General features: G+C 26.0%; 1 protein-coding gene across 1 annotated transcript in view; it reads right to left on the bottom strand.

Moving 5' to 3' along the window:
* LOC129971404 (dynactin subunit 4-like) overlaps positions 1–12,888 on the bottom strand; it is a 15,233-nt gene extending 2,345 nt beyond the window's left edge. The window contains exons 1-12 of the mRNA XM_056085147.1: positions 12,693–12,888; positions 12,537–12,607; positions 8,824–9,002; positions 7,910–7,953; positions 5,724–5,825; positions 5,178–5,239; positions 4,988–5,094; positions 2,874–2,983; positions 1,623–1,696; positions 1,480–1,534; positions 1,061–1,156; positions 875–972 (exon numbers count right to left, since the gene is read on the bottom strand). Of these exons, the coding sequence (XP_055941122.1) occupies positions 875–972; positions 1,061–1,156; positions 1,480–1,534; positions 1,623–1,696; positions 2,874–2,983; positions 4,988–5,094; positions 5,178–5,239; positions 5,724–5,825; positions 7,910–7,953; positions 8,824–9,002; positions 12,537–12,607; positions 12,693–12,821 (1,127 nt within the window). The 5' untranslated portion in view covers positions 12,822–12,888. The remainder of the gene's footprint in view (positions 1–874; positions 973–1,060; positions 1,157–1,479; positions 1,535–1,622; positions 1,697–2,873; positions 2,984–4,987; positions 5,095–5,177; positions 5,240–5,723; positions 5,826–7,909; positions 7,954–8,823; positions 9,003–12,536; positions 12,608–12,692) is intronic.

The raw sequence follows: 12,888 nt of genomic DNA, 5'->3' as shown, positions 1-12,888 counted from the left end.
AAAGGGATATGTCAAAAAAAAAATCAATAAATATAAGTGTATTTTAAAGATTTATAAACTTAAGAAATACTTTACTTTAATACTTTGGTACAAAAATAATGCTTTATATCAAAAATATTGATGGAAATATTATATAACATTATTAATATAATATTTTTTAGAAACATTGCATTGACATAAATTTTCCAAGAAACTGTGCCATACATATGAAAATTATATTTGCACACAAATTGTACTTGTATATATCAGTAGACTGAGTATGAAACCTTAAAATAAATGTATTACAAATTTCTTTTATTAATTAGATATACCGAACAAACACACAAAAAAGCCTTTACTTCAATCTGCTGTAACTTTGAATTCCTCAAAACATACATACATTAAAATTTTTTTAATCCAATCTTTTTTCATAAATGATTTTTTTTATTACATAATGAGTGCTATGAAAATGTAAATTCCAATTTTAGACCTTTTTAAAACAACATAGGCAATATCTAAGTCGCCAAACTTTCATACAACACTGACAAGAACTGTGGTTGAGTCCCAAGGGCCATCATTGGCCACGGCACAATCCTTCCACAAGAAAGTATGTCCTGTTAATCGATGGGAGGTAGCCAACTCCAATACCAGAAGCTTCGCATCCACATTTCTGAGATGCCCCCCCTCCTCAGTTGGACAATACGCTAAAAAGCTTTTTACACTACAAGCCATCAATAAATGTTGATAGTTATTGTTAATGCTACATTAATTCTCTACAGCATTTATCAAACTGCAAAATATTAAGTAATTAAGAAAGAAAAAATTAACAGAATATTCATATTATATATATATATATATATGGTTAATTACAAAGCGAAAAAAATTAGGATCATACTTTGGATCATCCTTGAAATTCTGATTATCATTCACATCATCAAATTCTGCTGTATCATCTCTAGGAGCTAAAATTAATTCACCAGGAGGTAACTTAACCTAAAGAAGATTAAAAAAAACTATTATTAAACATAATAGGCAATAAACTATGAGATCATATATACATTTTATATAAAATATTACTTACAGAGGACAAATCATCCGATGGATTTTCTACAGGTTCAAATGTAATATGAGCTAGATGAGGTGTAGGATTGATTAAAACCATTTCTACAAGACAAGTCTGAAATAAAGTGGGAAAAAACATCTTTATTGAAACCCCATAATAAAGAGAAATGATAATCTAGTTAACAACAAAATGATATAAAATAAAAAACAAGTAAGGTGTAAAGGTAAATAAATCATTTAATTTTTAATGAATTAAAATATCAACTAAATGCTCCAAATATTTAGTTTTGAAATATAAGCTTAATTTTTTTTGTATTTCCAAATCTAGTAAATGAGCTACCAGAACAAAAATTTTGGGAAAATTCCTTTTTAAGAGAATAATGAGCATTTACACTGTTTATATATATATATCATAAAAATACAAAACGATAAACTGACCTTTTGAAGATATAATTTTGACACATTTTTAATCCTCAGTTCTGGTATATGATAGCTGTGAAAACAGAAATGATGAATACCAAGTAAATAAAGAATTTTATTTCAAAAAGAATCAAAAGAAATATATAAAATCTAATTCTTACAAAGCTGCTAACTGTATTTTGAATTTAATTGATGATGGATTATACTCTGGTTTGCTAAGATTGTGCTCACATACCTAATGAAGATTGAAAAAAAAAAAAAAAATTACTAAAAGGAAATCAATCTAAGTTCGTTACAAGATATAAAATTTTTTGTGCCAAATAAATTTTACAGAAAAATGTAGTTTTAAGGCAATATTTGAAAACTTAGAAAAGCAAAAAATTTAAAATTATAAAATATTAAAAATAAATAAATTCAGATAAAAATAATATAGTACTTTTGCACAGTTGCAAGGGATGGGCAGTAATAAAGACAAAAGAATGATAATTTAAATAGAATAAAAGAGAATTAATCATAAATTCATATGAATATATAAACACTTCCAGTTTACAATACACACTGATTGATTTTTCACAAGCTGTCAAACAAATTCATAATTTCAAAAAAAAAAAAAAAAAACACTTTAAATATATCTAGGACAGTAGATTTAAAATTTCAACTATCATAAGAGGGATCAAATTAAAGTTCTTTGTACTATGTAAATATTAAATTTTATTTATTTTTATATGAAGCTTTATAAAAATATATATGCGATAAATTCAATTTTTCCACATTTAAAAATATTAATACCTTTTCAACACTTTAAATATGAAACTCATTTTTATTTCAGAGATTTAAGGACTTTTGGTCGTCTCATATCTGCTAGGGTCTAATACTGTAACTTTATATGTGATAAACTGCAGACTTAATAATTCTTTAAATCCCCCAATCCCCCCGCCCCTCACCTCACCACCAAATGAGAAGAAAATCAAATTACGAATGGATACAAATCTAGAAAGCATTCCCACTTTTTTTTTCTTTAATCAGTGATGCTTGTTTCCACCAGTGAACATGTGTTGCACTTTCTTGAAAAGTGATTATGGTTGGAATCTACTTAATTATTTGAAGGTTTAAAATGATTTTTTGTCACTCACAGAAATATGCTTTAAGACCAATTTTTTAGGATGATCAATGAGTGCATTTCCTTCAAGGTGTCTCGATACTTCAAAAAACATTATCTTTGATTCATAAATTAGACTTAAGTAATGGAATCTTTTATGCATCATTTAATTATAATATTCTTTTGCAATTTAAAAATATTTTACAATAATTCTACTATTACAGATACAGTTAGCTAAATTTAGAAAAAGCAAAGAATAATCGCCTCTGATTAATAATTAAATATCAGTAATACCATAAAATACTATACTCACTTTACAACGTTGAGACCGTTTTATGTGCATATACTTATTTTGTGGATATAATTCAGAAGTATAAACAGGCTGAAATTGAGGTTGAAACAGCCTTTGTTTCAGAGTAGTAACTGCAAAGAAAAAAAATTTAAGTATTAAAAAAATTAACATAAATGATTTTAGTTAATTTTGTGACAAACATAACATAAAATAAACAATAAAATCAAAAATAGAACAATCAACTACAGAATTTAAATGAATTAAATTACCAACAATGATGGTATTAAAAATAAATAAACATTAAATTTATATTCCAATGTTGATTGGTCAAAATAATAACACATCAAGAAATATTAAATTTGGACAAGTGCACTTTATGATGGTATGCAGATTTATAACTACTATAAAATTTCTATTTTTCTATTTTTATTTATTGTTTTATATTATTTCTATTCTATTTTTTTCCCTATCTTCTTATGATAACCAAATTATTAATAGAATGCAAATAAGCAATAAATGTATCTTGGTCAACTAATAAAAATGGCTTGCATTCTTTTATTCATTATGGAACTCTCGTTTTATAATTTGATTATTATGGGGGAAAAAACTGAGCGAATAAATTGTTTAATATAATAAAATAATGAATAAAACAGTTGAGTAAATAAATCACAATTTTTCCATTTTGTAGATGAATTAAATTCATGTAATGATTAATGTTTTACTTATCAAATTATTAATCTATATGAATCTGAATTTTCTTATTTTTAATCAAGTTCTATTATATTGCAAGAGACAAAATTTATTTTAAAGCTATTTGACTACATTTATAACACCAAATAAATATGATATTAGTACTTTTATACCACTTTTCATAAAGTGGTCAGAATATAACAAATAGATGCAAATATTATGACATAACTTTTCTTTTGAGAGTATTAATTTCTTTTTGTAACAAATATTTTTTGTTTTTATCTATAAAATATGTAGTCTTTAATTCTTTATTATTTCATTTCTAATTTATACTCTCTTAGCTATATGTTCAATTCAGTCTCTTCACTTTTTTCAGAACCTTATAACCATCCATTAATTACTAGTGAAGTTGACAAAATAGGAAAAGCAATGTTGTATATTATTATTCCTTGTTAAATAATTCTGAATATATCATATTGTATTTTTAAAAAAATCATATATTTGATCAGAATATATTTTTAATAGTAGCAAGCAATGTTAAAATTTTTATATTAAATTTTTTTTTTTAAATTTTGCAGAGCTTTTCCTAAGACTTTATAACATTAGCAGAAACATATGGCCATTCATAACAGCTCATGTACTGCTGAGCTGAGTTATCAAATATACAACTATTTTCTGATCATGCAATAATTTAAAATAAAAATTTCTATTTTATTAAATTTCTTCTTTTTTTTTTTTACAATAAATTGTCATTCTATTTTTTTTACATAATTTTTGCTGCATAAAAATTTCTTATTTTAAACAGATAAATTAACAGATAAGAGATTTAAGCAGATAAATTATTTTGAAGATGAATTTTCAAAATTACAGATAAGACATTATAGAAAAAAGAAGACTTAAATGTCTCTAATGCCACAAAGGAAATATGTGCAAATTAATAAATACAAGCCACTTTTGCGACTAACTACCTATCAGATTATGTAAATTATTTTAACAACATTAACTTGATAAAATGAGAAATGATTAGTTAAAAATATATTAAATAATTGTTAATAAAAAATAAAAATATTATTTTGGCATATTATATTGACTTACAGCAACATAATGTAATGCTAGGTATTTGTAACCTAGCTGTAACAAAATTTGCCACAGGCATGATTAATATTTCAGTTGTTATGCTGTTGCATAAATATATATAAATATTAAAAATGATACTGATGAAAAATTTGACAAGTTTTCAAAGAAATAAACAGCAACAACAAATCATTTTGAGAAACCATCACATCAAAAATGTATAAATGATACATTATAACTTTTGCAACTAAAAGTATAGTATTTTTGCATTAAGAGAACATTCATAGTTTTGCTCCAAATTGATTGAAGAGGGAAAAAAAGAAGAGACACTGAAATAAGAAGATATAGACCAATAGAAGACAATTACAAACCTGATGATAAATTTAAAGGTTGTGTCAAATAACTTTCCGGCAGAGGTTCAACATCTGATGTTGCCTCGGGTAAGGTCAGCTGCTCAGATACTTCAGGTTCCCCTTTGCTATAAGATAATAAAGAGTCAATTTAAAAGAAAAAATTTAAAAAAGGTCAATGATTATTTAAAATACCAAGTGAAAACCAAACCTTAATGTAGGAGGTAAACCAGCTAATTTCCTAACTACTGTTGCCGACATGCCATATTTATCCTGAAAAAAGTAAATAATCAGTTTTAAATAGTAAATTTGACACACATAGTTTCTAAAGACTAATTGCAGCAAAGAATTACATGCAGAAATATTTTTGAGAGATATATTAAAATGTATCATATTTATTAAAATATATCTCAATCACAGTTCTACTGACTGACTGATAACATACTGTAATAGCATAAAAAATACTATAAAAGTCCACCATGCATCAGTTTTATAGCTGAGATTAAAAGAATTTAAAAAGAATCAGGAATGAAATTATAAGCAATTTTTGCACGTAAGGGAATTCTCTTAACAGAAGTAGAAAGCAAATATTCAGCAATTTTTTAAAAATCCTTTCTTTCAGATAGATAACAGATTAAGACTTTCATAAATCAATAATGGGAAGAAAAATGACTTTTAAATACTTAAAATTTCCATCTTTACTCTGACAAAGATGTCTTATTTTGGGTTTCTGTAATATTAATCAAGTAAAACTTACTGAGATATGTAAATAGCTGTAACGTTGATTGATTTTTTTCCTTTCTCTTTCTAATTTTTCCTTCTGAGCAAGAAGTCGATAATATTCCATCAGCTGAGATATCTGTTTTGGAGAGGTAATAAAGTGAGTTAAAAATAAAATGAGTTAAAAAAAAGAAAAAGGAATGGCTATTATTTTTTTTCTTGACTTACTAAATTAACAAGATGCTTATCCATAAAAAAATGATGTTTTTTAATTTTTTTTATACCTACCAAAAAATTATATTTACTTTAAATATTACAAATAAACGATGAAACTTAAGAAATGGTTTAATATTATTTTATATTTTTGAGGCAGAAGGGAGGGGAATAAAGTATTTTATTGTTAATGTTCTAAAAACCATGCTAATCATAGATGACTTATAAAAGACCATTTTACAGATTGTGTTAACTAATATTGATTGCATGGATTTAAGCATGATTATGATTCAGCAGCTAAATGATCAAGCTATTCTAATTTTTACTAATGATACTTCTATCAATATTAATTAACAGATATTAGTATGTTTATCTTGGGAAACATTTACTTATAAAGATAATATTGTTATTGGATCTAATCATAGGCTAACATTTCCATTAACATTGCCATTGTATAAATTGAATTTAAAGGTGGGAAGTATTATAATGTTATTGCGTAATTTGGCTCCAATAAAAGGTATATGCAGCAAAACATGCTTAAATGTAAAAAAGTTTCCTACATAACATTATAGAGGCTAAACGTATTGTGTTCCGAAAATGGTGAGACTATTTTATAGCACTTAATCTGAGGAAAATATGCCCTTGAAAAGCAAACAAAAGTTTCCAATTCATTTGGCTTATAGTATGACAATAAATAAAGAATAGGGACAAACCTTTGCAAAAATTTACTTGATGCAGCAAAATCCTATTTTTAGTCATGGACAATTGTATAAACACTTTTCATGAGTTAAATCTTTTGATTCAATGGCTGTTGTCGCTCCAGGTAGAAATATAGTCAATATTCTTAATACTTAAATACCGTAATTTCGCACGTATAGTCCGCAGACAAGATTTTATATAAAAAAATTTCAAAAAACGTCAGATAGTCCGCACCACCAGATAATCCGCGGACTATACGTTCGAAATTACATTATTTTAATACGGCAATATTAATGTATTTTAGAAACAAAGAACTAAGTATAAATAGAAAAAAGTACTTACTTACTAATATACCTTCAGAAATAAAACGCTAAATACAAATAAAAAACAGTGCTTACTAATTAATCATATATTAATTAATCACACATTCTACTACATTAACGAAAACCTTCAAAGTCCGATTCATCGGTATCAGAATTAAACAGTTCTAATATATTTTCGGGAAGAGTGTCCGAAAATTCATTTTCAGCATCACTATCTTCACTATCAGTGATTTCCTCACTTTCACTAACAACCCCGGCTTTTATAAATCCTGATCGGATGGTTGAGCCTGGATTTTAGGAGCTCTACTTGCTACTTCTCATTCGTTCTGCACTATGCTCCATGATTTACTATCGATACGATACATACAAATGTTTTCTTGGAATCTCGCGCTTTTTTTATATTTGATCATCGGCAGTTCACGACAGCGTGTTTTTTAAATTTCAACGATTTTAACCGTGAACAACCAGCGTATTATCCGCACTAGTGGATAGTCCGCAGCTTCAAAAATTCGCATTTTAAACACAGATAGTCCGTGGACTATACGCACGAAATTACGGTACATATATCAGAAAATTTAAATTTTAGAAACTGATTTTGTTGTTAGAAATTGATAAAAAATTAATGTTTGTTAAGAACTAATGTAACTTCAAATGCAGTTCATGCAATTTGAAATTTCAGTAAAAAATTATTTATAATTTCGTATTACTAGCAGAAGTGTATTGCAGTGATTGAGCAAAGTGTGTTGTTGTAGTGATCTTAAAAGAATCGCAGTGTGATTCCTGAGGGTTAGTGGTTTGTGAGGGATCCATCTCGTTGATAATATTTTTTAAACAGTTTCAGATTTTAAAGGCATTTTGCTTTAGTCAATGATTTTTCCTTTCAATATTTCACTCATTATATTACAATAATATGTATTACATTTGAATTATATAAATATTTTGTAAAAGATGAAAAATACAATAATAATAAACTCAAAATATATCTTACTCTTTTGCTATGAGGATTTTCTGCTTCTTGCCAACCTCCACTAGCTAATAAGGAAATTAAATTAAATAACTTTTTAAAACAAATATGCAGCAGTAATTTTTAAAACAAGAAATACAAAAGAATAGACAAGAAGAAAATGAGCTATGCATGTTACACCAGAGATTATTCTATGTTTGAAAAAAATTTTACAAAGATTTTAGCATTTAATAGTAACTATCCAATTCACAGAACTGAGTTCAATAAGCTGTATTATTCATTTTAAATATTGTGAATATTACAACAAATATTTTCAGCCTTGATGACATAGGACTTCTGTGTCATAATAACTTTCAAAGTAAATGATTGAATACAAATTCCAAGTAGAATAAATTTAAAATTTATTGTAAAAGTTAATTCAATTATAAATATATATATAAAGGTAAAATGTGATGCTAATAAACAAGTATATTAAGCAAAACTCTGAAATCACATATGAAATTAAAAGTTTTCATAAAAACAAATAAGAAAAATTATCTTAAAAGAAAATAAATAATTTGTTCAGTTGATAATTATTAAAATTATAATACTGAATCAGAATTAATAATAGATATTACATTAGATAAGAAATAATTTTCAAATAAAGTCCTTTAAAGAAAAGAAAGATATATGTGTATTAACCATATGCAAGTAATTAATCAAAAAAATCCACAAAAATGTCACATTTATTGAAAAAAAGCAATTAATCACCAAGAAAGTTGACAAAATTATTATGTTGGTCTATTCACTATGTTTGAGAATGATATGCAATTATATTTAAATTTTGATAATGGCATGCAATTAAGTCAAAAGTTTACAGATTGCATACAATTCATTCACAAGTTTCATAACTCAAACACAAAATTAAAATAAATAAATAAAAAAAAAGCAATTTATACCTGTTGCTTGATCTGCAATTCCAACATCACGAGATGTCCATCTGCAGAATCCACAAACTAAATAATAAACCTTTTTTGGCATAGTTTTAGAAGCATCTTCTGGGTTTGGAATTTGAATACTTGTTGCACGAGTTGAGAGTGTATGCATACAGCTGGGGCAGTCAAAGCAATTTGAACATCTTTATTTTTAAAAAACAAAAATTAAAAATTAAAATTTTAAAGGAAAAATAAATTAAAACATTTGTTTTACAAAAATCATGATTATATATATATATATAATGATTAATTATTACTCATTTTCTTGTAATTTTCAAGCAATAACAGGAATTAGAGTTATTCCTGTTATCTCGAGTTTAAAATAAACTCACTCGAGTCTTAAAATAAACTCACTCGAGTCTTAAAATAAACTCACATTTTATTACCAAGAAATACTGCTAGATACCTGCATTAATTATAACGAAGCTTAATGTAATCTGAAAATTGCTAAATAAACATTGGAGGCTGCTATAAAATAGAAGTATCAGAAACTAAAATTAATTTATAATATTATGTAAAAGTAACAAATAATAAAATAATTGCACACAAACACCATTTTTAAATTGAGAAGTAAATTTATTATGATAGTGTCTTGATAATAATAACATATTAATACATAGCATAGCATAGTGAATAACATAGTAGTCTATACTTGGTGCTCTACAGGTTAAATTAACTGACCTATAGCAACCAAATTTGGCATATCAGAAAATATGATTGTACAAAAATAACTTTTACATCCTCTTAAAATTCAAAAAATGTATTATTTTCTAAATAATACCAATGCTTTTACTGCATATAGATTTTTTTTTAAAAATATTTAATCAATTTTTTGAAAGATATTTTAAGCATATTGTTCTACAAAATACAGAACAAATTAAGCAGAAGAGCAAAATTGTTAAAACAATTCTCTATTAAAAATACAGATATTTTTCCAAATTTGTTTTACAATCTGAATTACTATCCTGTCATAAACACAAAACATTATTGGCAAAGTGGATTTCAGGAAAGTAAGTGATATATTCACTTAATTCCAAAAAATCTGTAAAAGATTTAAATTTATATTTAAAATTCTATTAACATCAAGAAAAAAATAAATTTCATATTGTTTTAGGTTAGAAATTAGGTTGCATCATTTAAGTATATCTTTTTTGAAAGAATTTTAGAGGAACTGCCAGAAAATAAGAGAAATACATAGCAAAATGAATAGAATAGTGTAAGGCTTCTCTTTGGAGCTTAAAAATTACTAGCTGAAGGAGCTCTTAAGATCAAGTTACATCAAATATTTTAAAATTTTAGAGACTATTAATCCTAGCAAATCAGCTTATTGCCAAAGATGTCTAGTGAGACAAAATGGGCATCCAGAAGGAGCATATAAGAGATAGAAAAAAAAAAATGTCTGAAACATATTTTCTGAAGTCTTTTAAAGCTTATAAACAAAATAGCATGTAATTTTATGCTATATACAACATCTATTATGCAAGGTTGGTGATGCCCAAGCACCATATTTTTATTGTTTTCAGAAAAGTGAGTTACGATATTACTCCACATGAATATTTGTTTTTAACATCGACAGACATTTTTGTCCTTTTATTGTAATCTTTTAATGCCATGCAAATAATGGACTAGTAATAAATGAACTCTTTCCTTTTCTAAAATAAGAAGGGGGGAAGTAGAATGAAAAAACCACGTAATTTAACAATGAAAAGTAGACTGTATAAAAGGGAGTGTACAAACTCAGGCTTTTTCTTAGATTTACTTATTTTCAGAGGATTATTTGATCATAATTATATTTTTGTAGAATGAGTTAAAAGAGAGACCGACTCAAAAAAATTTCCGACAGAACTACTAGAAATTAATTTTGCAACACAATGAGCCTGAAGAAACAAAATAAAAATATTCCCATATAGTTTGATTTTATAGCAAAAACTTAAAAGAATTAACCAAATCAAAATTTATATTGAATAAAAATGTGAAAAATAAGATTTTCAACTGCAATGTCTCTCTAATTTCAGTTCATTCAAAATGCATTCTGAAAGAATAAGCTAATAGATATTTTGATGAGATTGTTGCTGAATGTGGTCAAGTATTAAAAATGTCAGCATTTTATGCTTTAATCAATATGATTTACAAAGAATACCATATCTTTATACTTTAATCAAAAAGGTTTATAAGGAATGCATACATCAGAAATTCAATAAATCATCTTGGATATACTTTTTATCTAAGAGACACAAGTTCAAGTTTTTATCATTTATATTTCACTCTTTTATGAAATATTCCATTGCATGCCCCCCTCCCACAATTATTGAAAGCGAGGGCAGAAAATTTTGTTTATTAATTACATCAACCAATTTTGAATCTTATAGTAGCTTTAAAAAAATTATATACAATATCAAATGGTTTTCAATGATTCCATGGGTTCAATGGTTCCATGAGTTATTGATAATTTTTAATGAATGGAACAAAATAATTAAGCAATGCAAGTGATTTCTTATATACAGATAAGCAAAATATTTTGGAGCATAAATATATATACAGATGTTGTGATCCATGTATGAAAACATAGTTTTTACCTAATAAAAATTAAGTATCTCATTAATGATTTCTAAACCCTCACTAAGGCCATTTTTATGTTTCCTAATATTTCAGAGCAAAGTATGAGGAAAATCTAGAATCTAGAAATCATTAGTATTTCTTGAGAGTGCAAACAATTTGAATTTCATTTATGTATATAAGTTACAATTCAAATTCATATATAATTGCAATAATTGTATTAAAACCTATTTGTTCCAATGCATGTAATTTTTTGGAAACATTATCTAATTTTTATAAAAACTAATGAGAGCAGTATAGATGTAACTGGACCTCCAAAGTCTTCCAAGAACCACTATTTCAGACCCAGCTTGCCACTGATAAGGACAATAATAAAGATCATAACACCACTCTTAAAACTTTCATGAAACAACGGGATAAGACAGTTTAACCCACAATACATTAGAAGTGAATGAATTTATAATAAATACGGGGATACTTATTACAATATCTGAAAATAATACTGAATCTGAATTATATTTATAATACACTATAAATTTTTAATACTTATAACTTAAACATAAGAAAGGAATTATTTAGAACTATTAAGATGAAATGAAATTATGTTTCTTTGTCTAATCAAAATAAGTAAACAGGGATTTATAATAAATATAGAAATGCAGCTTTGATAATAAAATTTAAATTATAAAACATTAAACTCCTAAATTTAGAAAACATCATAACAATTGAGATAAAATATTGAAAATGCTTTTGCTATTGGGCATCAGTTAATTTCAATTACTGTCAAATTGAACTGGAAAATTGTACTTATAAATTTAGAATAAATAAATTTAATTGGGTCTACATAGCCGTAATTTTTTATAGTTATAGATTAATAATAAAAGTAAACAACGTTAAAAGTATCAAACATATGCGGTTGCTTTTCTAATAGGCGCAATATAGCATCGCAATTCTAGGCACTATTCATAACACTAAACATTGTTTCTACAATCACAAATGCTGAATATAATACTTTCCAGAAACATCTCAAAATCAGATTCCGTAAACCACTTTTTAACCTAATTAAGTTATACAGACAAACTTTCTTTCAAAGCGGTGAAGTGAAAATGATAACAACTTACTTATTTTTCTTCAGTCTCGCTTCTGGCGATGGCATATATTCCAAACAATTTTGGCAATAATGAGAATCAACCTAAATAAATATTAAATATCAATATATTAGGGGAAAAAAATCGGGTCCACCCAATTTTTTTCTAGTATTAAAAAACAACCTATACCTCATGAGAAACACATTCCCCGCATCTTAAACTAGAGCAATGACGACAAAAATAAATTTTTGTGATGGGTCTTTCAGCTCCACAAGTACAGACATATAAAACATTACTTGGTTCAAATATTTTAAGCATTTTTATGTAATGAAAATTTCAAAACAAGCAGACGAGTATACGAAGTAGAACCTACTTGAATGTTGCC

The sequence above is a fragment of the Argiope bruennichi genome, chromosome 6 (assembly GCF_947563725.1).
Source record: "Argiope bruennichi chromosome 6, qqArgBrue1.1, whole genome shotgun sequence".
NCBI classification, from domain to species: Eukaryota; Metazoa; Arthropoda; class Arachnida; order Araneae; family Araneidae; genus Argiope; species Argiope bruennichi.
Note: the sequence above shows the minus strand (reverse complement) of the source record. Positions and strands in the feature narration are given on the sequence as shown.